Source organism: Camarhynchus parvulus, chromosome 2, assembly GCF_901933205.1.
Source record: "Camarhynchus parvulus chromosome 2, STF_HiC, whole genome shotgun sequence".
In the NCBI taxonomy this organism is placed as follows: domain Eukaryota; kingdom Metazoa; phylum Chordata; class Aves; order Passeriformes; family Thraupidae; genus Camarhynchus; species Camarhynchus parvulus.
In genome coordinates this window covers 58117369-58140992 of record NC_044572.1, presented here as the reverse complement: position 1 = coordinate 58140992, position 23624 = coordinate 58117369, and the positions used below count along the sequence as shown (strand labels likewise).

Here is a 23624-nt window from a genome sequence, read left to right as displayed (position 1 = left end):
CACCACGGTATTTTTACCACTCCATCTCACAAAACTAATTGCACGGGAGAAAAGAAAGCAATCCTTAAAAAAAAAAAAAATTGTAAGACCTCTTAAGATCAAACCTCGGCATCCTTATTTAGTGACTGCCGCGCGGAAGGACGCTTTCTCCAGCAAGTAAAGAATTGGCAGTGAAGGGCTCCCCGGCTGCCCGCGGAGCGCTGCGGGCGGGGCCGTGCGCTCTGTGCCCGCCCCGCCGCGCCCGCGGAGCCGGAGCCGATGGCGGCCGCGGAGCCGCCAGGAGCCGCGGAGCTGCCGCAGCTGGTGAGCGGGGCCGGGCGGGTGTCCTGCTGGCGGGGTCCCGTGCGGCCGGGGCCCTGCCCTCGGTGCTTATTTTCCCCCTTCCCCCGCAGGCGGAAAATCTGCTCTGCCGGCTGCAGGAGAATTTTGAGGCTCTGACGGAGAAGCTGACGCTGAGAAATATCCTGTTTGGAACGTGGCGTGCCGCGGCTGGGCCCCCTGCGCGCTGATGGGTGCGGGCGGGCTCTTTGCTTCTAACAGCGGGGTGGGCTTCTCTCGTAAACATCAAATTAGCCCAGAATGTATGACGGGGTAAATACCTGTGACGTACAGGCACCTGACTTATCCCCGCCCCAGCCTGTTTATAGACCCCATTTTCTAAGAAGGAAACCCTAAAAAGTGTTTCACTACAAGTAGCACGGTAGTCTCTGTGCAGCAATTCTGGCTTTCAAGTAAAATAAGCATCGAATTATGTGTAAAGATTCCGAAGGTGCATTTAAAAAAGCATCCATCTCCAAAAATGCAACTCAAATGAGCCACGGTTTAAAAGCAGCTGTTGGCCTGAGCATGACAAGGTGAGCCCTCAAAAGAAGAAAATCAGACCTGAAGGGTCTCTGAGCGTTCTTATTACATGTGCTTACAGAAACTCCCTCTGCTTTCTGAAGCATTTATTAATTTTTTTTTCTGAAACTTTACCTTTCAGGAAGCAGCTACTTCCTGAATATGTTTGAGTAGCACTCTTAATTCTGTAGGTTACCTGTATGGTATCACCTGAAAGAGTTCCTCAGAAAGAAAACAATCTCTCACACAGTTCACTCATGAGTATTTGCAAAGGCTTTTGATACTAAGAATTTGAATGCTTATCTGTTATAAGAGAATGAGGGATTGTATTCTAACAATACCACCTTGTGCATGCTTCATCTTACATTAAACGTGAACAAGTAAAAGACTGACACATCTGGAAGAAAGCTGCTTGTTCTTCTTACAGAAGAAAAAACTTGTAAAAATGTAGAACTCTTCTTTACAGAAGTTATTCTTTAACTTTTTACTGGAAGAAATGGGCGAGCGCATCAATGACCTTGAGAAGCGTGTTGCTGACCTGATGACAGAGGCTGGGGTAGAAAACAGTGATGAAGAATTGGGAGTAAAGACACTTCCTTAAGTTTTTCTGTGATTTATGCATTTCCATTTAGTTTTGAGTGGTGGGCGAGTAATGGTGCTTACGTATTTAGTGTACCTGCATTTTCTTGGATTTGAAAGTGTACTTTTTAAAAAACGTATTTAATATACCTTGGATTTTTTTTTTTTTGCTAAGAGACAAAGAATGTGACCACTTTTACGAAACAAAAACTGCATCTTACTGCCTCTGTTGCAGCTGAGTGCCATATACAAGGGGGCAGTGCTAACTCACCCCAAGTGTGTAAACCTAGGCTATCCATTCATAGGGAAATGTGTGTGGCTTGAAGTGTTCCTGCCCACCACTCCTGCCCCTCAGGTATGCTGACCTAGCTGAGGATGCTCACTGGTGTCAATTTATGTACCTCTGCTTTTAAACCTGCTACAGCTTCCCAGTGTGGCTTGGAGCACACCTCTCATGTGCACTCACCAAAAACACAGCAGTAAGCTATAGTCAATCACTTCATAATATAAAATGATGCTACATATCAGGATTGTGTTCTGGATTTTATATCTGTCTCTTGCACATGCCAGCCCCCTCCCTGATGGATGGCTGACTCTGTGCTCTCAGTATTTATGAGGCAGCACTGCTTCCATGTGCTGTGGATGCAAGTGATGTTGTCTTCCTGTTGTTGCACACTTTCCTGATTCAAATTGAGACACATCAATTCCTCTTGTCATTGGAACTTCTTATGCTGTGAAAGACATGAATGTCTGTCAATATTCTGAAGTAATTTAGGTATTTGTTCATTCTGATGCCTTTTGCACAAAGGTATGCAGTAATTTTCAGAAATGCAGAAAGACAATCCACAAAGATGTATTTAACGGTACAGAGAGAGATATCTTCCTATCTCCATGCTGAATCACATTCATGAATAAATCACTAACCTGCTTATTCACTGTATCTGTGCAGCACTGAAATGAGGATGTGTTTGAGGAAGATTAAGGTAGAACTGCATAGCACTGACTCCGACATTTTCCACTCTAGAGTCACACTGACATAAAATGTTAAGGGAAAACAAATGTACTTGTATCATGTCATAACAGAACCTTGAAAAAAAAATAAACTATTGCCCCAGGAAAAAATAGAAAGCTGGGTTTGTTCATCTAAGTGGGACACTATTTCCTGGAGCTGAAAAAGAACTGTTAGTTTCAGAGAAGGCAAAGCCACTGTTTTGGATAGAAAACTATATTCTATATAGTGAACTCATCCAATCACAAATGTTTTCAATGAATGAAAATGTATTTATTTTAATATTAAAACAGTAAGATTTGTTGCCTTTTTAACTTATATGTTCTTAGAATAAACCATTCTGTACTAAAAAAAATGGCAGTATTTGTAGGCTACAACTGCTCAGTTGTTACTCTTTGCACAAGCCCACCCAAAGCTGTGCATACCAGTGCAGGTAACATCGCCCAGGTATTTATATTGTGACAATTTCAATTCTTTAATGTTAGCTGTTTTGATGAAAATAGTTTATTTTATTTAAAGACCTGGAAACAGATGAGGACTTCTAGTTACCAGGCATATCCAGAAGAAGAAATTGGTAGTCAGAAAACAGGACATCTGCACTAAATTTAAGGTGGTTGTATACCAAAACATAGGTACTCTGCAGGGAAGATTTAGTTTGAAATGTAATGGGAACCTTTTACCAGAAGTGCAGAAACTGAAGCATTGCCAGGTTAGCAAAATACCTCAGCTAATGAGGGAGAAATGCTTCTATTATAGCCTTCATTAAGATCAAGAAATCATTCCAATTAAGGCTTTAATCAGTGTAGACTTGCACATACTGTCAGCCTGGGGGGAGAGGTTGGTATGATGGAGGACAGGCTGGAGAAGTGGGCCAACAGGACCTTGCTGAAGTTCAAAATGCCAAGCTGGGCAGGTGTGAGGGGCTGGCTGGCACTGCTGTGCAAGAAAGGGGTCTGGAGGAAAGGTTGGCTGAGTGGGCAGGGTGCCCAGGCAGCAAGGGCTGCAGCAAGGGCTGCTGCTTTGTATGAGCACAGAGTAGGGCCAGCAAGGCATTCCCCCTCCATTCACCCACTGGGAGACCACACCCACAATATTCTGTCAGTTTGGGGGCTGCCCATTCAAGAGATGCAGTGGTGTGAGGAAGGTAAAACAGCCAGCAAGATGGAGTGGGCTGCAGCAGAAACAAGGTTTGAGAGAAATCTCAGTCCAGAAAGGACTGTGGCTTTTTGCTGCCAACCATGACCCCATGGCAGAGCACGGGGAACACTCTTGTTGAAGGTGTTGTACACCAGGGTTACTCAACACAAGAGGAAACATGAAAAATTCCAGCTAGGTGCAAGGAACATCTTTTTCACCTATGAAGGTGCTCAATCAGCAGAAGAGGACTTCCAGAAAGGCTGAAGAATCTCCATCCTTTGAGAACATGGAATCATCAAGGTTGGAAGGCATTTTGAAGATCATCTAGTCCAACCAACTCAACACTGGACACGATCCTGGGCAACCTGACCATGTGGAACCTACTATGACTGGGAGGCTGACATTCCCTTCCAACATAAATTATTCCAAATCAATAACACTCTAAACCAGATTAACTTCAGCAGAAATTGAGACCCTTTTGTTTTACTTTCTTCACACTTTCTAAATCCTCTACAACACACTTGGTAGTAGAAATAAATTCTTTGGCTTTTAACAGACCGGATTTCATCTTTCTGGAGAAGGGAGCTAGCCTGGTTTGGTTTTAATTAATCCTGTAAATATGCATGTATCAGTTTAAAAAACAAACAAACCCACACACAACATCAACTCCATTACCATAAAAGTTGTCAGAAATGGAAATGGAAATTTCAAAAGCCATGCCACAGTGGAATCCAATCCAAGTCTCCCAAGTACATGAGCATTTTGGTATACTATTAGGCAAACTGGAGGTCAAGTGACAGCATGGCTTTTGGTTTCCTTAGCTGCTGTCTGCAGCAAGCTCTAGAAGTGCAATTGTGCTTTGGCACTGCAGAATCCACCAAGTGCTTCAGTGAGTGCCCAGCCACCATGGAAAAGGAGTCTGGCACCACAAGTCCATTGGGCTGATGGGGGTGTGGTGGTGAGCAGTCACAGGAGATGTTTTCTCTGAGTTCTGTTAAATACTAATAAATGCACCTTGTTTTATTCACATTTTTAGTGGATACAGGGGACTAGTATGATACGCAAGGAAATCCCAACAGAAGTCATCTTCAACATTACAGACTTGCACCCAATGCACCCATCTCTACATACTGTCAAATTTCATTAGCTGAAAAAAAATTAAGGTGAATAAGTGGAACTCACTTTATTTAAAAAAACGATCGTATAGTTTTCCCACATATTTGTGTAATAAAAGCAAATGAAACAATTTAAAATGCTTTTTCTGCAAACAGGCTTTTTGTGTATAAAAATATGTAATACCAAAAGGACAACAAAGGAGAGTCTTTAAAAAAGAAAACCCCAAAATTCAGCTACAATATTACTGCAGTAATATTCAAGACAGTTCCAGGGTTTAAGTTTTCTGCTTCTCAAACAGAACTCAAATATTTTAAATCATTCAACTTATGCTCAATATTCAAGGACTTGTAGGTTTTTTTTTCTTTTAATATACATTTATGTACACACATACACAGGAATAAATGTAACTGGACATAGGGTTATGAGAAAAGGCAGCCCAAAGAAACATCAATATCTGTATTTAGTGGAATAATCTTTCGGTGATACCACCAAACCTCGACCTTTGCGGGCTCCTCTATAAACAGTTTCTATAATGTCAATCATCTCCTGCTTATCTTCCATTGCCCAGTTGATCTTGTTGTTATTACCTGTACCTAAATCAATCATGATGTGTTTGTTCCTTTAAAGAGGAAGAACAAAAAACCAGGTTAATATGGTATTATAATTCAGAAAGAAATCTTATACCCCACCCCAAATGCTTTGTAGGATCAAAGGAAGCCCTTATAACATAAACAGGCTTGGAAAACAATCATTACTCCTCTCACTTAAACTGACATTTTACTGCCAATTTTCAAAGAAAGAATAAGAACTCCTAACATGCCCCCAAAATGGTTACTCAGTGCAATTATCTTTCAGCATATTCCTTATTGTTTGTATTTCTTTCCCACTACTGTCTATCTCCAGAGAGACTTCCATGCTTGTCAGTAGAACATTTTATCTCATCAATGTAGAAACCTTAACTCCAAAAAAACCTTATTACTTTTGATTTATCTTGAAAGCAAGTTTGGCAAGCTTGACTGCTATGTTACTACAGTATTCTCTACAGGAAGTTTGAGATTTAAAACTAAGAAAAATGGATAATAAGCCCGGTTTTCACTATCATTAATTTACACTCTATTATCAAACACTGTTACCAGGCTAATTGGAAAACAAGCCATTTTCCTATAAAATCAGTTTACTCTTCTGTAGAGCAATGTAAATGTAGGCATCAGTGTGCTATTATGCATTTGGAAATGATCTGCTGAGACACTGTATTTGACAAACAGAAAGTTTAAATGAGTTACATTCCAGAAACATCACATACCTGAAGAAAAACATGACAGTACAGGGATCATACAACTCGTACATCTTGTTGAAGTCTGGTACTTCAGTGATGTCCACAAGATAAATAACAGCAAAGTTTTTAACCTAAACAGAAGAAAACAGGAAATACAAAACTATATATATTACCAATTAAAAGGCGTAAGCTTTCATTATTGTAATCTCTATTTTCCAAATTATTAAGTCATAAAATCAGAATAAACAGCCTTGCTTTTATTGTTAATCACAACAACCAATTAACATGGAAAATATTTTTCAATATAGCTAAGAAGCTCATTTCACATCCAGTGTAAACTGGATAGATACTATGCTAAATCAACATCCAGAGAAACAAATGCCCTTTATATAGAGCTGAGAACTCACAGTGACATGCACAGCTCTAAACAAGTAGAATAGTTGCTTTGTGCAAGCCAAGCTGACACATTTTGCCTGTGTCATCAGCTGCTTATAGACTTCAGAAAATTAATGATCTACAACGCCCTGGTGGCTGCCTCCAAGCATTCTTCCCCCTCTAAAACATCCAATTTGTGTAAAATTGTAAACTTTTAATTTAAAAACTAGTAGCTTTTACTGAGAGGTGCAAAGCTAAAATTTAAAAGTGCAATTGCTAAAGAAGTAAGACCTTGATGAGAAGCTAATGTCTGGACAATTCTGGTAAAACTGGCTTTCATTTTGCAGAGTTACTCAGATGCAAAAGAATCCGTCCCCTCTAGTGTCACAGTCAATGCCTTCATTCCTGCAAGAAAACCATGGCACATTTTTGTTTCCTAGATGTAGCATACTTGTTATTAAGTGGAATTAGTGGAAATTTTGGTTTCTAAACTTAGCTTGTAAGTGCACAGTAGAAATTAACACACACACACATTACATTCTAAGTCAGAAATCACCCAAACTGCACAAACTAACTTTAAGGTATATAATCAAATGCTTTTGCACTACACCAGGAGCACACAATTGTGCCTCCCCAACCTCAGTTACCTGCTAACACAATTTTGGTCCCTCCCATTTGGCTGTCCAGAATTACCAGCCTGAGGTTAACACATGTGGTGTAAAATCTATGACAAACGCACTGTTCATGACAGTACTTCCCACTTATTAATTTTTTGCTATCAAAAGTCTGGAAATGCTATGATGAGTATAATATCTGCCTGATGGAACAATATTTTATTTTAGTTCACAGAGCAGGATTTGTTTGTATGAGAAAAATATTGTGTAGCTTGTACGTAGACATCCTAGCAGGCGCTTTACTGAAAAGTATGGAAATGTTTATTTACCAAAAAAAAAACTTCAGAAGCACAGAGTAAATAAATTTTTATGGACTTCTGCTTCAAGACAGTTTCAAAATAATAAAAAATAATCACACTTCAAGAATGCACATAAGCATTACTAGCAAAGAAAGTAAAATCTCTCTAGAGCAAAGCAGCATTTAAAGTTTTTACTGTGTTTTTATGGAGACAGTTATAGTCCTAGGTTCAGTCAACATTCCAATGAAAACATCCCTATGTTCTAAATCAGGCAGGAGGTAAAGCCTTGTAAACTAAAACAGTCATAATATCAAACCCTCTGCAGGGATCCTTCACACCCATTTCAATTTTACATTAAAGACTTCTAAGAACCTTAATGGGATGTTCAGAGGCAGCACAATTTAGCTGAGAAGTGACTGAAGCTATTCCCTGGTGAGCCCTGGCAGGCAGTTGTGGGGTGGCTGATCCTTTATTTAGAAAACAAAACACCTGAGGAGCCATTTTCATTTTATCCTATCATTACTTCTTCCACCCTGCTGGCATTTTTAGCATCAGCAGCACACCTTCACCATGTGGGGAAATTTCTACAACACACTCAGCAATTTTGACAGAGCACCCCATCTCTGAACAATTACTTAATTTGGAGCTTGCAAAATTATTTTAATAAAATATTCTTAGGACCTGTTTTGTTCAGTGAAAGATTAGTCCAAGGAGATTTACATGTTGCACCAGAATACCACTCCATAAGCACTCCTAAACCAAAATTTTACTTTCAAGAACTCTGTACTCCAGATAGTACTAGAACAAAAAAACCTTTTCAAGTTAGTTTGATACTATATGCGTTTAATTTAGTTGAGTTGTTGCAGAACCAGAAATGCATGTCACTAGCAGTGCTCATCAACAGCCTAGGATTTCATACAAGAGAAACAGACTATAAAAGTCTTAATTTCTTACATAAATCTTACTAAAAAGGACTGGATCACTCAAATCCCCTTTGCAGAGCACATGTGCAAGTCATGACAAGGACCCAGGCATCCAAGACATTAATTAAATCTTCCTTCTCTCTGACCTACTTTCATAGAAGTGAAACTGATGACAGTTGCCTGCTGAAAAGCTCATATTAAGTCTGAAGCAGACCTTAAAGCTGGACTCAAATTTTAATTCAAAACTTTAAAAGCTGCTCTGTTCTTTACCCTTTGCTTTCCTAATTTCAAATTTGGCATGATGACCACTCCAAAACAAGCTAGCTTACAAGCACATTGAATGAGGGTGTGCTCTGTTGAGTTTGGGCACCGGCTGCCAAGGAGAGCAGCAGGAAATAGGAATTCAGGCCTAAGGAGGGACGAGATAAACACATGGAGAGGGTGATGCACAAGAACTGCAGTGGCCTATGTAATGTTTAGGGGCTGGGCAATTTAATGTGCCAGGCTGAGCAAGCTTGTCACCAAGAGGCATTTCATTTCAACATGAGACAAGCCTTGCAGAGACTCAAGATGTCTCTTTTTTTGCATAGTACTGACCAGTTTTAGAGCCAGAAGAAGCAGTTCCTGTCTCAGACACAATATTGGAGCGAAGACAGCAGCAGTACAGAGCAGCATCTGAGCCAGCTTCACACACAGCCAGCTCTAATTCACAAAAAAGCTTTGATTTAAGCAAAAGCAGGGGAAGTATTTATGGATTCAGACTGCTGTGGATGTGACTCCATTGCTCAGACAGAGCTGTCAGTTGAAAACCTACATTCCTGTACAAAACCAGCTTTGCTACCCTGTCAAGGCAGTGGTTATTAACAAGTTTTCTACCTGATTTGTGAGTTGTAACTGAGGGTACAGTATGGACACCTCAGAACAAGAATAAAATACAACTCTAAACATGCAAATCCGAGTAAATACAAGCAGCTGCAGTAGTTACAAGGGGACTACACTGAATTTGTTAATATAAACCAAAATTTTACCGTAGAGACAATATGAAAAAAACCTTGTAGTATTTTAGAAGTTAAACACATAACAAAACAAGTTTACTCTGAAAGTGCTTAACCTCACAACATACACGAAATACAGTAAATTTTTTGCTGCAAGTCAACTGCTTTCTGAAGAAAAAATCAAAACTCTAGGGAGACACCTCCTTCTGGGCAGCACCTCACTTGTGCAACAACTGAAGATAAAAGCATTTTCAGAGACAGATATTAACTATTTCTGACACTCCTGACTTCCCTTATCTCTCTTTCAATTCAAAACTTTCTCTGCCTTACCAGGCTGTTGGAGCTGCTGCTCCATGGGGACAGGGTAGAGTAGGAGACCTAAGTCAAACAGCAGCATAGATTCAAAACTGTGTGACCTGTTTTCATAGGTTGGGCTGCAGTTTTGCTGGTTTTGCCCCTTCTCCCCAGTGATGGTAGTTTCAGAGATCAGTCCAATCAATCCACATGGCTGAAGATGCATGTAGAAAACCCAGAAGCACAGTACTGCCTGGCCACTGTTCCAGGCTGTCTGAATACTTCAAAGAACTGTCTCTGCCTGAGGACTGCTATGAAATCTTTACACTGAACAGCTCAAGACTATAAAGCAGAGGAATCTATAGGACTTTTAACATCAGATAAAGATTCTGTATCCTGTCTTCACATACTTGCTAGTAAACAGGAAACACAGATGTAGGAAAAATCATTTGCCATGGGACTCATTTGTCCTCTGAAGTTCTCTTCCCTGACTTCCTTAATTAACAATATCCTTCTAAAAAATAAATAAATTCATTCCTACAACATGAGATTGACACTATGATTAATGCCCAGGATGACTGACAAAAATCGTGAAGTTTCTTGAAATTTCTGTCAGAGGTAAGTAATGCTCCCGCTCTTTCAGTTGTTAAGATTTCAGCTGCCTTTGAAAAACAAACCTTACAGCCCAAATATCTAAGGAAATCTGGAACAAGATCCAAGATTCCACCTTCTCATCTTTCTAACCAGTTTCTAGACTGTTTTTTTCTTTTTTCTTCTGTTTAGAAGAACAAAACACTGCTTTACAGTCAAGAAACTTGCAGGAAAAAAATACAGGAACAGAGACTAGCATTTGCAACAAATGAATGAAGGTAGCTGGCAGACTTGCATTACTGAACTGAACAGAGCAAGTACAAACTTGGAAGTCTGTACTGGTGATATTTATTTGAACTTTTTTCTTGCTAATTATGCTGTAAGTTTAGGTGATAAATTTCTAGGGGAAAAGAGCAGTATTTTCTAGGGGAATAGCAATATTTTCTAGGGGAAAATATTGTACTGCCAAGAGCAGCGCTTACAGCTAATAATTTTGAAAAATACAGACATCAGTAAATGGATTAACCTTGCTCAGCTTTTAATTACAAACACCAGTAGCTAAAATACCTATATGCTTTTTTCACAGCTACCTCTTTCCCTGTCCCACCTTCTTTTCCTCTCTCACTTTTCATGTAACCTTAGCAGAAATGCAGAGGCACAACTAATGTTCAAGGAAAAGCCACAGCTATTCACACTTCTGATTATGGTTAAATAAATACAAACATTTGAAAAATCCTCCCTAAACCCAAATTGATCCAATACAACAGTTACCTCATTTACACTATTCACTCATAAATAAATAATTTCTTAAACAAGGTGCATTAATTTAGCAAACCAATCCCTGTATTTTAGGGGATAGGTTTATAATTATGAGTTCCCTTTAAAGAAAAGAAAAAAGTGTATTTTATGAAAGGTCATTAAGACAAAATTTGTGAAACTCAATTCTTGCTTCAATCAATGTTTGATTGAAACCCTGATAAAGCAAAAAAAAATCTAACATCTTACAATTATGATTTGTTTTGACGTTCAGTGAAGCCTTGCTTCTTTTTCATATAACACTAAAGGAAAAATCCAGTCAGCTGCAAGTGGAGTACATTTCAGTGAAAATAATCTACTTTGTATTTTCACATAGCATTCTAGTTTCTTTTTCCACAAAAACTGAAAAGAAAACCCTGTTCTCCTACCACAAAATACAGGTAAATATTACTGCTACCCAAAAACATGCTGCAGTCTAAAAGAATATTGCACCAGGGTAACAAATGTAAAATACGGCCACATTGCCTTCAGACATTGTTATATAACCCATGAACATTCTGTATTATTCTCTAGAATAAACACCTGGACAATTGGAACTTTTACTCACTCTTTAAAACAGCAGAGATCCAAACATGGCTTGTAAGCAAGAGGATGAGGTAGGATCTCCCCCTTTAATTTGCCATTTCTGCAGAGGGAGATTTTTAAATAAGAAGTTACTTTGTTCTTTCTTCCCCCAGTCACCCCTAGCTGCCAACAGGTCTGCCAAATTTCCAAGCATCCTGCCACAAGTCCATACAAACAGTATCTGAGCATAACACTCCCACCAGGCTGAATACAAAACAACAGTATTAAAACATGTCACAACTTTTTACTGCATTCTAATACATCTTAATGCCTGGCTGTGGGTATAGATCTTTAATTGTGGGGATTTTCAAGACACAAGTTATTTTAAAAAACTTCAGAAGGCAAAGTAAACTACAAAAACAACTCCATGTCAATCTATGCAGCATGCACAGAACTGTCTAGGAAGGCAGTGAAGTTCTGGATGCCCCATTCCTGGCAGTTCAAGGCCAGGCAGGATGGGGCCTTGAGCAACCTGTGCAGGAAAGCAGGAGAGTTGGAATGAGATAATCTTTAAGGTCCCTTCCAACCCAAACCATTCTGTGATTTCTATGATAGCTGACATCTTTTCCTACCCAAGCTACCATTTCTGATTCAGATATTTTTGTTTCTTCCTTCATGTGGTTCAGTTAAAGAGCTGTCAATATTCTACATCTATCCTGTCACAAAAGCTTTAGCAAATACATGAAAAGGTAAGTTGTAGCTGATTGTGTATCCTAACAGTCTAATTTTTCCTATCTATGTATCTCAAGTAAGTGACCAGCTGTTTGTAATCATTCAGTTTCCATCTGAAAACACCTGAGTTTGGCTCTTAAAATTTAATTCAGTCCATTCAATTCAGTGGAATGCTACTGGTGTCTATGGATAACATCACTGACAGATTAATATTGCTGATAGGTTAATCAGAATTATATGAGTGACAGATTAAACAATACCATCCTGCACATTTTAGTGCCTCACCATTTTTAAGAGCCAAAATGAAAGCAACTTTTCAAGCTATTCCGAGGGAATCTGAAGGTACATTTCCACTGTGAAGTGAGAGTGCTGCGTTACCTGGAGCCGCAGCAGCCCTACCACCGAGCACGGTTTCTGCCTGAATGCCGATGCTCCCTCAGTGATGGGTTATTGACTGGCAGCACCCTCGATTTCCGAACACCTGCGACGCTCTTTTCTCCCCCTAGAACACTGCAAACGTCAGAGCAGTCTTTAGGAGACACTCGTGAAAGTGAAATCACACAGCTTTCCCGCTGCCTCCTGAAGCCCGGATACCTGCGCAGAATCCCGGTTACAAGCTGCCCCAGGCTCCAAGCGAGCCATGGGGAACACTGAGCTCAGAAGGAGCAGAAAACTCCCGTTTACCTTCTCGGCGATGCTGTACAGGACCTCATCCATCTTCATGCACGTAGGGTCCCAGTCGTGCCCGAAGCGGATGACCACGACCCGGTCCTCCTCCGACAGGATGGCCTGGTCCACCTGCCACCCATTGTGCAAGTGCGGCAGCATGTACGACATCCTGGCGGCCGGCTGGGGAGCCTGCGGGACGACAAGGACGCCCATGCAGCTGACAGCCCGAGCCCTCCCCGGGCTCTCCCGGGGCGCCGGCGGGCACCGAGCGCCAGCACCGAGCCCACCCCGGCCCGCCCATCCCGGCGCGGCCCGTCCCCAGCGCACCCCGCGGGCGTCTTCCCTCAGAGACACGGAGCGGCGGCAGCGCCGGGACGGACGGGAAGCGGAAGGGCGGGCACGGGCATGCGCATTTCCGGCAGGGCGCGGGGCGGGACGGGAGCGTTCCCGACGGGAGGAGACCCCACCGGCGAAAGGGCGGGCACGGGCTGGCAGGGACACCGGCGTCCCTCCTTGCAGGTGGGATGTGGAACTGTGCCTTGGGGATCGGTCATGCCGGCTAGCATGGGGAGGGTGAAACAGAGGTGATCAGAGTCCAGAGCTCCTACTCTCTGCTGCTGACCGCTCTGATGTTGTACATTCCCTGTAACCTCAATGGGATTTGATCGAGGAGATGTGCTCAGAGAAGCTGTGGGTGCCCCATTCCTGGAAGAGTTCAAGGCCAGGTTGGACGGGGCTCTGAGCACTCTGGTGTAGCGAAACGTATCCGTGCCCATGGCAGAGGGATGGCTCCAGATGCTCTTTAAGGTCCCTTCCAGCCCAGCAATTCCGTGGTTCTGTGCTATGGCATATTCTGGCTGTGGGAGGTTTTCTCAGTGTATTCACCCTCAGCAATGACAATTTTCATGCCCAGCCACTCCCACACCCGCGCTGGGGTTCCATGGGCTCTCCCATCGCTCCGGTGATCCAAGTGCCACTACGGGAGCACTCTGGGCAAACGCTCCAGTGGAAGTAGTCAGCAGCAAAACCTGCACATTCCAGCACTGGCTTCCAGAATCGAGCTGGCCGTTGGCATAGGCCATCCCAGACCAATCTGTTTCCTTAATTCCACAGCAGACAGACACTCATTGAAAGGTTAGCTTGCAGCAGGCAGGGACAAAAGCATAGTCTCCACTGTAAAAATTCCCCACAAACTGCAGCCAGGGCCGTGGGGAACAATGTCAATTGGTGGCAAATAACTTTGCCTCACAGTTGCTGCGCTCCCAAAAACTATCCGAGTTCTCGTCTTGCTTTATCACCTTTTTAGGACGTCCGGGGAGGGGAGAAAGAGAGGGAGAGGGCGGGGGAAAGGAGAGGCGGTCCCGTCCGGCTGCAGACAGGGGCGGGGGCGGTGATCCCGTGCCGGAGCTTCCTTGGAAATCGCCAGCCCCGGAGCCGGCGGTGCCCGGGCAGGGTTAAGGGAGCGGGGCTGGGCAGGAGTGGATGTGCCCGGCCCCGAGCAGGAGCCGTGAGCTCCCCGCTCTTGCAGCTGCCGCAGGATCGAGCTGAGGAATGTGCGTCGTTTGAAGAAACCAGCCCTGGTCAGTGCTTTGTGGTTATCGCTCAGGTATAATTAGTCTTCTTCTTTAGAGTAGTTAGTGGGAGGAATTGATCCTGGATAACGCAGGCTGTTAATTTTAATTGAAAACTGGGCTAGGAAAAATTACATCGTTTATTTTGCTATGATTTGTTTAAGTTCAAGGTGATACAGCAGTGCTGGCCAACAAATCTGCGAGTGAGTGAAACTCCGCAGGAGGAGTGAGTCAAGCTCCACAGATGAAATAAGGTCAATTTCAGTTAGCACTGAAGTTAATACTTAAACGTATTTGCCCCGTTGTCTCAATCTAAGTCATATTTTCAAAGTTTTCTCTGCAATGGCAGGACCAGAACTTAGTACAGTTACCTTGTATCAATGATTTACTATGATTATGACTGTTTACCTACATGGAAGCATATAGTCTTATGTAAATACAAAAGGAGAAGAGACAACTTAAAAAGAAATAAAAAGAAAAAGTAAAAAAGGAACTTGTTGATAATGCACATGGAGCTAGTCCAAAACCAAAATTGTCATATCTTTGACAGGTGTTACATTTAGCACATTGGACAAGACATCTGATAACGGAATAATTATGTTCAGGAGCAAAGCATTGAGTCTGTCAAAACTGATTCCCTTGATGTTTGGCCAGTCAAATTTGGCTAACAAGTTTTTTCATCCAGTTATTGCTTCTCATGGACTTTGCTGTCACAGAAGTGTGATTTACAAACAGAGGTACAGGATGCACCAACTTGGTGCTGGAAGACGAACAATAAGCACTGGGACCAAGGTTGGTATCTGGAGAGCCCCCTTCCTTCTGTGAGGTTCCTTTAAGTGTTTTTAGTTTCCTGCTATCAGTGTGATTTTTTAAGATTGTACCTGGGGTGAGCAGAACACCAGTTATTGAACCAGTGCTGCAGGCAGTGAATGGGTCACACGTGCATCAAACACAGCTGGAATGGAATGGTGGCAGGCTCAGCATGCCCGCACTCATTGAGAGATCCATCAGCATGCCACTAGCCTGCTTCTAGTGCACTGGTTTGTTTATAGCTAGAGGCTTCCTCGTGGGTCACCTTTCTGCTTCTGAAGTCTAGGAAGTGCTTCCAAAGTGAAAGCAAGTCTGGCTCTGCCCATCATATGTGGTGTATTGTAATAGGGTAGGAGGTGGTGACGAAAGCAAATGGAGCAATACAGTGCTGCCTCACTGGCATCTGCCAGTCACTTGATCATGTCTGGTGCCCAGTTTTCCCTGCTTAACAGCAAAAGTTTTGCTGCCCTCCAAGATTACCAGATTCTGATCATTTATGAAGCTGGACAATGCCATCACAATATGACATCAACTCCTCTTTTATTCTATGCATCATTCATTCTGCAACACAAGTCTAGTTTATCCTAGTAATGTTGCGTGTAGTAATGTCTCTTTAAGAAATGCAGACTACACCTGGGGAAATTTGCACAGTTTTGACAACTACATGTGACTGACAACTTCAGCTGGCAAAAAAAAAAAAAGATGAGATGTATATAAAAACATGGTCTTCCTTTACAATTCGGCTGCACTGTTCACCTCATTGTTTTGTTTGCTGCAGTTGAGAACCAGATAGTATTATCAGAGACATTGTGGTGAACTGCAGACCTGTCCTAGCATGGAGGCCCCTTCAAGCCCATGTCCAGCAGCAGACTGAAACTGCAGCAGAAATGCACATCAAGGCCAGGATAAAATAGCAGTACTGGTGCCAAGATTGTAACCATTTAATAGATGTGGTTGGGATAAGTCTGAGTTTGCTCAGGACAATGGTAAACATGGTTGACAAAAACTTCCAAACTACATTGACACTTTTTTGTCACAGATTTGAGTTCTGATTACTCACAGAAGGCTTTTGTGAGAGGAGTGAAGCAGCAGGACACAGCTGGCCAGCACTGTGTGCCCAGAATAAATCAGCATACTGCTGTGGAAAATTGTTCTGATTCAGGTAGCAAAACATCAGCTTTCCTGGACACAAGTCTAGTAGATAGAATGAGATGGAGATCAAATGTCAATAGAGCACAGCAAAAAGAATTGTAGGAAATTAGGCACAGCTATTATTAAGACATGCAGGAAATCTTCAACTACCACTTTTGCCAATAGGAACTCTAATTAGGTGTTTGGTTGTGTGTGGAGCCCCTATCTTATTGCAGAGTGCATTTGCTGAAGTGCTGTAGAGGGGACTGGGCTCAAAACTCTCAGGGCAGAGGAAAGTTCTAGCATGAAGGACTGTGTTATCAGTGGTATCTCCTCTAGTGCTCTTCCTCACTGGTTTTAGCACATAGGTGTGCTAAATTTTGCATGAGGTAAGTTCAGGTACAGATCTGAATGTTTAAAACACTGAAGGCAAGCAGTCTAACAGCTATCCAAGGGTGGCCCTTCATTGTGCAAATTTGTTAGACATAAACCATCTTTGACAGATGTCAGAACCATCTGGGCCTCAGTGCCACCCTACATTGCCTGTAGCCTCACCAACCATAACCAACAGGCAAGAAACTTTGACTTAATTTCTAGCAGCTTCTATTTCATAGCACTGCTTATAGAAGGCAGTGGTGAGTAAGCTACTGGAAAAGCTACTAGTTTTGTATGAAATCAATATTGATTCAGGAACAAAATGAAACTCTTTGAGAAGAACAGCTTGTAGGACTGGATTTGGATGTAAGACTGTGGATATTCCTTGGTGTTATAGTCTAAATCAGCACTTGGTAAAAGTACTTGGAATTTGTCTGATGTACCACACTAGTACCAAGTGCCTGTGGATTAAAAGCACTATGGAGTTCCATCAGTTTCCTGATCTACACATATGAATTTAAATGATAACTTTTAAAGGCACATCATTGCTCCTTTCAAGGTGTTCTCCTAAACCAAGGAGTATTTCTTCTATTCCTCTGTTTCAGGTCATGGCAGAAGGAGAGTTGCCAGCTGTTTTGATCCTGGATATAGGAGGAACTCATGGCATACTAGAAGACATTGCAGCACTTTTGAAGAAATACTTTCACCTTATCACCATGAAGGAATTTCTTGGAAACAAAGAAGAAATGAGAAAAAAAATCCAATCTGTTTATGTGTTTGAGTGCAGGCCAACTATTGACCGTGAGCTTCTAGAAAGCCTGCCTAATTTAAAGGTGATTGCAAACTCTGGGGTTGGAGTGGATCACTTAGACTTGAAGATGATCTCGAGCTTTGGTGTGAAAGTGACCAACACCCCGCATGCCGTGGCAGACCCAACAGCAGACGTAGGAATGGCCTTGATGCTGGCCTCTGCCAGAAGACTAGTGGAAGGTAGTGTTTTGAATTTTCTTGGTCCTAGCTACTTCTTTGGCACACCTCGCTTTTGCTGTGAGAGAGATGATCTTTCTGAATCAATATTTGGGATGTTTTTACAGGAAAAAATTTTCAGAGGCCTTAACTTTCAGAGGCATCTACTTCTCCTATGTCTTACTTCTTTTTAGGGCAACAGTGACAAGAGTAAGGCTTTTGTCTAAATTCTGCACTTGAAAGTCTTGTGATATCCTGTTTGGAATAATATCTGGGGCTTCATTCTTCTCTGGCTGTTCACTGGGTGGGTTGTTTATAGCTGTGAAAACTGAATACAGAGTGCATCCAAACTGAATGCCATCACTTTCCATTTCCCCTTGAAAGAAGCATTAGGAGCTGCAGGAAGATACAGAGCATTAGTGGCCACGTCTCCAACTCCAGAGCAGTAATTAGTATAAATTCTTCTTTTTCCTACCTCTGTGATCAGTATGTCTAAACCAGTGGGTTGTATTTCCTGAAGAGCATCAGCATTATTTTTGAAATAGATGATAATCCTTTTGACAAAGCTGTTATAAGTTGTACCAGCAGCATTAGTTTGTGTCCCTAAAAGCAGGTTCTTTTCCCGCTCCCTTGCTGAGCAATGCCTTTCTGGGGAAGGAAGGTGTCAGTAGAGACCTTCACAAGAAGCTGCCTCTCTCTTCAGGGACTCATGGTCTTCTTGTCACTGCTGCTCCACCCCTGAGCATGAAATAACATCTCTTTCCCAGTGATGTTTTCTCACTATTGTATCTTTTTGAACCTCAAGTTCTTTGTGTAAAAGCTCACTGAGATCCCTGGCTGAGCTGGAATTTGAAACCTTCACCCCTACTCAAGGAGTGAGACTGGTTTGGGTTGTGATCCAGGAGAGAAATGGTGAGATTTACCCCAGCTGAAAAAAAAAGTGAAGTCAGTGCTTGCAGGTGGTTTCAAAGAAGCTATTTTTGAACTTCCAAGAAAACACACCAGCTGTAGAAAAGTTAATTCCCCGAGGAGTTACTCCTTCCAGCACAGTACCCAGCCAGGATCCCACTGTGTTACACAGGCTTCAGGCCTGGGTGCAGGAATTGGCACCATCCAGGCCCTTATATAAACCGGTCAAAATCAACAAAGGTGTTTTGTAAGGGGTGCTCCAGAGCCCCACTGCTGTAATGGTGATGAACCTTTCCTTTCCCCCAGGCCTCCGTTTATGGCTGATTTGTACCCATTCAACCTGTATTTCCACATAGGCTGCCACATTGCCCTGTCTCCAGGCACAAAGTATTTTGCTGTTGACTGGCTAGGAGTGGAAGTAACCAGAGCGACACTTGGGATCATTGGGATGGGCAGCATTGGATACAAAGTGGCTCAGAGAGCCAGAGCCTTCAACATGAGGATCCTGTACCATAACAGAAACCGGAGGTAAAGGTTTCTGCATTTCTGGTTTCTGCAGTTAATTGTCCATGGGGCAGTGACAGAAGCCACAGCTCTGCTCTGTCCCCAGCCTTCCTGTGCACTTGTGGCAGTTGTAAGCAGTGTGACAAGCACCATTGTGCCACCACTTCCTCACTTTGGCTCCCTCCTGCTCCCTTCAGGAAGCAGTTTCCCCTGCACTTGCCCTGTCCTGGTTAGTCACTACCAGTTTGAAACAAGGACTGTGTTAGCATTTGGGAGATGTTGTCCAATCAAACCTGGTCTTGTGCCCTAGTGGTGTTCCCTGTCCTGTCAGACTCTTCTTCAGGCTTCTGGCAGCATCCCTGATCCTCCCAGCCAGTCTCCTCACCCTAGCCAGATCTCTCATCACACTGGCACCAATGACAAAGGCCTTCATTTCTCATGGATCTCTAGTTCCCTTTCTTTCACACTTCATTTCTTTTCAATCACGAGTCCTAACTGGCATGTCAGACAAGGAAAGGCTTCACAGGAATTGGCATAGACACAGGAGAGAAGAGCAGGGTCTGACTGCATCCCCAGCCTCCTAACCTCATCTTGCCTGTGTGCTGTGCTTTCACACATACATCACTCCTCTAGTGTCCCACCACTCCTCTAGCCTCTTGCTCCCTCTAGCCCACATACTTTCTGCATCCATTCTACCAACTGAGCCTATCAATGGCTTATTGTTTGTGTTGGTCTCAAACCTCTCAGTTTCTGTGCTTTCTGGAACTCTCCTAGGGCTGACTGATTGTTAAACTCAGTTGGAAATAGTTGTTTCACTTTGGGGATTTGTGCATTTTTCCTTCAGAAGAAAGGAGGAGGAAGAGGCTGTTGGTGCCCACTACTGTGCAAAGATGGAAGACTTGCTGCAGCAATCTGATTTTGTTATGTTGGTTGTGAACCTGACTCCTGAGACTCACAAACTGATTGGGAAAAAGGAGCTGGGGCTGATGAAACCCACAGCTACTCTTATAAACATCAGCCGAGGTAGGAGGATCTGAAATCACTGTTTGTGGCTCCACACTTAAGGTCATGTTTTGTCTGATTGTGTTGATATTCCCCTCTCCAACATCAGTCTGTGATATCCCTCTATTGTTTGAGTCATGAAGTAGCTGGCAGTCTACAAATTGTGACTTACATGGATCATGTGCTGTGTCTTCAAAGGCCCTGTGGAAATTAGGGATGCTCAGCAGATGGTTGATTCTCTTTAGCCTTGTTCTAGAGACAGAGGGTTTTAGTGGAAATAACTGAAAGGTTTATCATCAGCGAGGGAGAATGGGGTACAAGGGAAAATATTAAGTAACATTTGGAACAGCAGTGTAGAAAGGAAGCCTCACGTGGGATGACAGCTCTGTTGGCACTGAATGAGCATATGAGAGAGATTATCAGTAAACAAAGCAGAGATAAAAGAGTGGAAAATCTGCAGAGATTAAATGATTTGTCTGTAATAATACAGGAAGTGTCAAAATGAGGAAAAGACTGAAATTGGTCACATCCCAGGAAAAATCTTATGCAGTGGACCATAATCATCCTATAATTAAAGGTTAATAAATAAAATCTTTGGTTTGTTTGGTTAATAATTATTAAAAAGGCATTCTATTTTCTACCAAGATGAAGATCCTCTACTTTTTCTCACTTGACCCTGGAGACCTTTCCCCCCCTTATAGGTAAAAATGTGTTCATTAACTCATCAGGATATCAATATTTAATTTCAATGCAGGTGCAGTTATTGATCAAGATGCATTGGTAGAAGCTCTCCAGAATAAGGTTATTAGGGCTGCAGCTCTGGACGTGACATACCCTGAGCCTCTGCCAAGGTAAAGAAACTTCTTTCCCAGTCTGTTAATCTGAAATGTTTTAAACTGTGTTGAAAGTGTGCTCATAATTTTGCTCTCCACCGGAGACTCATTGTGTAAGGGCAAAACCTCAGACTGTCTTGCACAATCATAAATAAACAACAAGTTATTCCCCTTTCCCATCTCTGATGGGTCTTTGCCAGCCTGACTCATGGACCAGGCAATGAGCAAGATGGATGGAGAAGAAGAAGAAATGTGTAAGCAAGCATCCCACAGCTTCATGCTCGTTCTGTGCTTTGGTCTGAATGTGCTGTTGCTGAGGTTTAGTTCTTCACAACTAGCATGTTGTAGCAGAGTAAGCTCCTTGTGTAACACATTCTGTTCGTTCCGTTTCTTCCAGAGATCATCCTTTATTACACCTGAATAACATCATCATAACCCCGCACATTGGAACCGCAACAGTCCACGCCACCCGTATGATGGCAGAAGAAGCAATAGCAAACATGCTGGCTGTTCTCAATGACCAACCCATTCCAAGCGAAGTGTTTCCCAAATGATGAGTGCCAGATGATGCCACTAAATTTCCTGTGTACTGGAAAGCACTATTTCTTACCACTTTTAAGCTGAATAAAAAAGTAACCTGTTCCTGCACTGCTCATCATGATGCTGCAAAACTGTCAGACTTGATTTGTTCTGTTACTTACAACTTGTGAAAAACGCCAATCACTTGTTTTAAAATTTTAAGTTTAATAGTAATAAAATGGTTATAAAAATAGTAATACAAATTAGAGCAATAAGAATTTGGACAATCAGAGTTAGGACAATAAAGGACAATAAAAGCAAAGAATTAGGAATGTTTGAATGCTTTCCTGTTGAAAGCATGGCTTGCTAACAAAGGATTAACCCTTAAAAGCAATAGCCTGTTGCATATTCATATATCTCATACATGATGCATACATTCCTTTCAAACTAGGAATTTCTCTGGTTACTGTTAACTTTCCCCCCCTTAATCCTTTTGGCACCTCAAAGACAAGAAGGAGGTGGTAGAAAGTGTGTATTTTCAGATAAGGAGGCAATAATTCTTCTCTTGGAGATTTAGGTGTCTTGTTGCTGTTACCTCTGTGTGAAGAATTTCTTGAGCTAGTTAGAAAAAGTATCTTATATCACATAGTTTTTATTTTAATACTATGTTATACCCTAAAACTATATTTAACACACTACTGAAAAGGATTAATATAGTATAACTTTTTAACATAGCACATAAAATATCCATTTTAATATTTGTGAAAAGCCAATCACAAAATACACATTTTTCACACAAAAAAATAAAGTGAAACTAATAAAGGAGATTTGTTTGAAGATTTTAACTGAGCAGTTATGCATTTTGGTATCTTCAGTCTCTTTCAGTGAATAGCAATATTTTGTTCCCAGTTCTGGCTGCTACATAATGATAAGCAAGTGCACCTGGCAATTTGTGTAACACTCTCCAATCTGTTGAAGATGAATGAGCATTGATTCCCTGCAGAAATTTGACTGTATCCTGAAACACTTTTCAGCCAATATTCCAATATTCTATTTCTATATGAAAACACTGAAGAAATGTTCTTTAAAGTGATCATAGGCCTAAGGTTTTCTAATTTAAGAAGAGCCCTGCTTCATCTACATGTTAAAGCAAAGCCAGTTGTTGAGAAAGTGTCTTTATTTTTCATGAAGGTATCCTTTGAAAACCAAAGTAAATTCCAAGAGATTTAGTTCCTCCATGGAGATACAAATGATGCTTTTATCTTGACTGGCCATGAGAGAAAAGTAGAATTACCATCAAAATCACATTGGTGAGGGTATAACCTAAAGCAAAATTAGTGATCAGTCCTGACTTGCAGTCCAGGGCCAAATTTCTTCTTACATTCTCTTTCCTATTAGCAATCAACAAATTCAGCAAATTCAATAAAATAGTTGTCACCTTCATAAAGTCAGGAAGAATTTCCTTTATTTTGCAACATGGTCAGGCTCCCTGAAGGGATGGTAAAATGAAGTTTTTAGCACAGGAAATGTCGGCCGGCCAAGAGTTAGACATTCCATTGGAAATAGTAAAATAATACTAGCAAGGCAACAGAACTGCTACAGGATTTGCTGCTCCAAGATCTTCAGCTCTTGAACACTCCCCACAGCTCTTCCCAAAATTGCTATGGAAAATCAAAGGTAGCTCTATATTGTCTGTCAAAAAACCCCAAAGTAACTCAATTCACAGGTCCTCTTGGGACCAAAACCAGATGGTCAGGGATTCTGAGAAAAAAAAAACAAAAACCAAAACCAAACAATTTAGAGTGTGTATGTCCTTATTGGAAAACACTTGCCTAAGCAGATATGATTTTGTTATTTTGGTAATTTACAGTAGGCTCAGGAAAGGGCTCTGCAGTCACTGGGATCTCTTCAGGACAGGTGGCTGCAAAAAGCATTTAAAAATTAACTTGATAACTCAAAGTTCATGATGAAGCTGTGCAATTTATTTTCATGACGTAAATTTGGTACAACATTTTTCTAAACTACTTAGGGTACTTCGTGATTTCAGGGTAGCAAAGGAGATTTATTGCACTATATACTGCAAACTACTGAGGATCTGAAACTAAGTAATTAATGACAAGTGTTGTGTTCTGAGCATGGTAGCAGTAATATTGTTGTGGTGCATATTTTTGATTATAATTCGGTCCTAGTAGTCAGTTTTATAAACCCCTCCCCCCATTTTGTATTGTTATAGCA

General features: G+C 41.8%; 3 protein-coding genes across 8 annotated transcripts; 2 read left to right on the top strand and 1 right to left on the bottom strand.

Annotated features, from left to right (window-relative positions):
* Positions 1–258: 258 nt before the first annotated feature.
* HSBP1L1 (heat shock factor binding protein 1 like 1) lies at positions 259–2783 on the top strand. Its single transcript, XM_030943375.1, has 3 exons — positions 259–303; positions 393–459; positions 1329–2783. The coding sequence occupies exons 1-3, from the start codon at positions 259–261 to the stop codon at positions 1439–1441; spliced, it is 225 nt and encodes a 74-aa protein (XP_030799235.1). The 3' UTR covers positions 1442–2783.
* Positions 2784–4566: 1783 nt separating this feature from the next.
* Positions 4567–13153, bottom strand: TXNL4A (thioredoxin like 4A). 2 transcript variants are annotated; one of them, XM_030943371.1, is made up of 4 exons: positions 13097–13153; positions 12785–12958; positions 5985–6088; positions 4567–5300 (listed from the first exon to the last, which is right to left on the bottom strand). In XM_030943371.1, the coding sequence occupies exons 2-4, from the start codon at positions 12935–12937 to the stop codon at positions 5129–5131; spliced, it is 429 nt and encodes a 142-aa protein (XP_030799231.1). In that variant the 5' UTR covers positions 12938–12958; positions 13097–13153; the 3' UTR covers positions 4567–5128. The 2 variants fall into 2 exon arrangements, with proteins under 2 accessions (XP_030799231.1, XP_030799234.1); XM_030943374.1 differs by lacking the exon at positions 13097–13153 and adding an exon at positions 11412–11489 and having other exon boundaries at positions 12785–12915.
* A 48-nt stretch (positions 13154–13201) lies between these two features.
* LOC115917589 (probable 2-ketogluconate reductase) lies at positions 13202–22383 on the top strand. Of its 5 annotated transcripts, XM_030971750.1 has the most exons (7): positions 13202–13288; positions 14891–15132; positions 17262–17646; positions 18888–19059; positions 19880–20058; positions 20792–20888; positions 21268–22383. In XM_030971750.1, exons 2-7 carry the CDS (start codon positions 14938–14940, stop codon positions 21422–21424), a joined length of 1185 nt encoding a protein of 394 aa, XP_030827610.1. In that variant the 5' UTR covers positions 13202–13288; positions 14891–14937; the 3' UTR covers positions 21425–22383. The 5 variants fall into 5 exon arrangements, with proteins under 5 accessions (XP_030827610.1, XP_030827608.1, XP_030827611.1 ...); XM_030971748.1 differs by lacking the exon at positions 14891–15132 and having other exon boundaries at positions 13216–13288; XM_030971751.1 differs by lacking the exons at positions 13202–13288; positions 14891–15132 and adding an exon at positions 14189–14375.
* Positions 22384–23624: the final 1241 nt, after the last annotated feature.

Excerpts from the sequence above, each read along its gene's own strand:
- HSBP1L1 (XM_030943375.1), top strand. The coding sequence starts at position 259 with ATGGCGGCCGCGGAGCCGCCAGGAGCCGCGGAGCTGCCGCAGCTG. Across the intron at positions 304-392 it reads CCGCGGAGCTGCCGCAGCTG|GCGGAAAATCTGCTCTGCCG; the intron begins GTGAGCGGGGCC and ends CTTCCCCCGCAG. Across the intron at positions 460-1,328 it reads GGAGAAGCTGACGCTGAGAA|TGGAAGAAATGGGCGAGCGC; the intron begins ATATCCTGTTTG and ends TTAACTTTTTAC.
- TXNL4A (XM_030943371.1), bottom strand. The coding sequence starts at position 12,937 with ATGTCGTACATGCTGCCGCACTTGCACAATGGGTGGCAGGTGGACCAG. Across the intron at positions 6,089-12,784 it reads TGTACAGCATCGCCGAGAAG|GTTAAAAACTTTGCTGTTAT; the intron begins GTAAACGGGAGT and ends TCTTCTGTTTAG. Across the intron at positions 5,301-5,984 it reads ACTGTCATGTTTTTCTTCAG|GAACAAACACATCATGATTG; the intron begins GTATGTGATGTT and ends TCCTCTTTAAAG.
- LOC115917589 (XM_030971750.1), top strand. The coding sequence starts at position 14,938 with ATGTTCAGGAGCAAAGCATTGAGTCTGTCAAAACTGATTCCCTTGATG. Across the intron at positions 20,059-20,791 it reads TCTTATAAACATCAGCCGAG|GTGCAGTTATTGATCAAGAT; the intron begins GTAGGAGGATCT and ends ATTTCAATGCAG. Across the intron at positions 20,889-21,267 it reads TACCCTGAGCCTCTGCCAAG|AGATCATCCTTTATTACACC; the intron begins GTAAAGAAACTT and ends CGTTTCTTCCAG.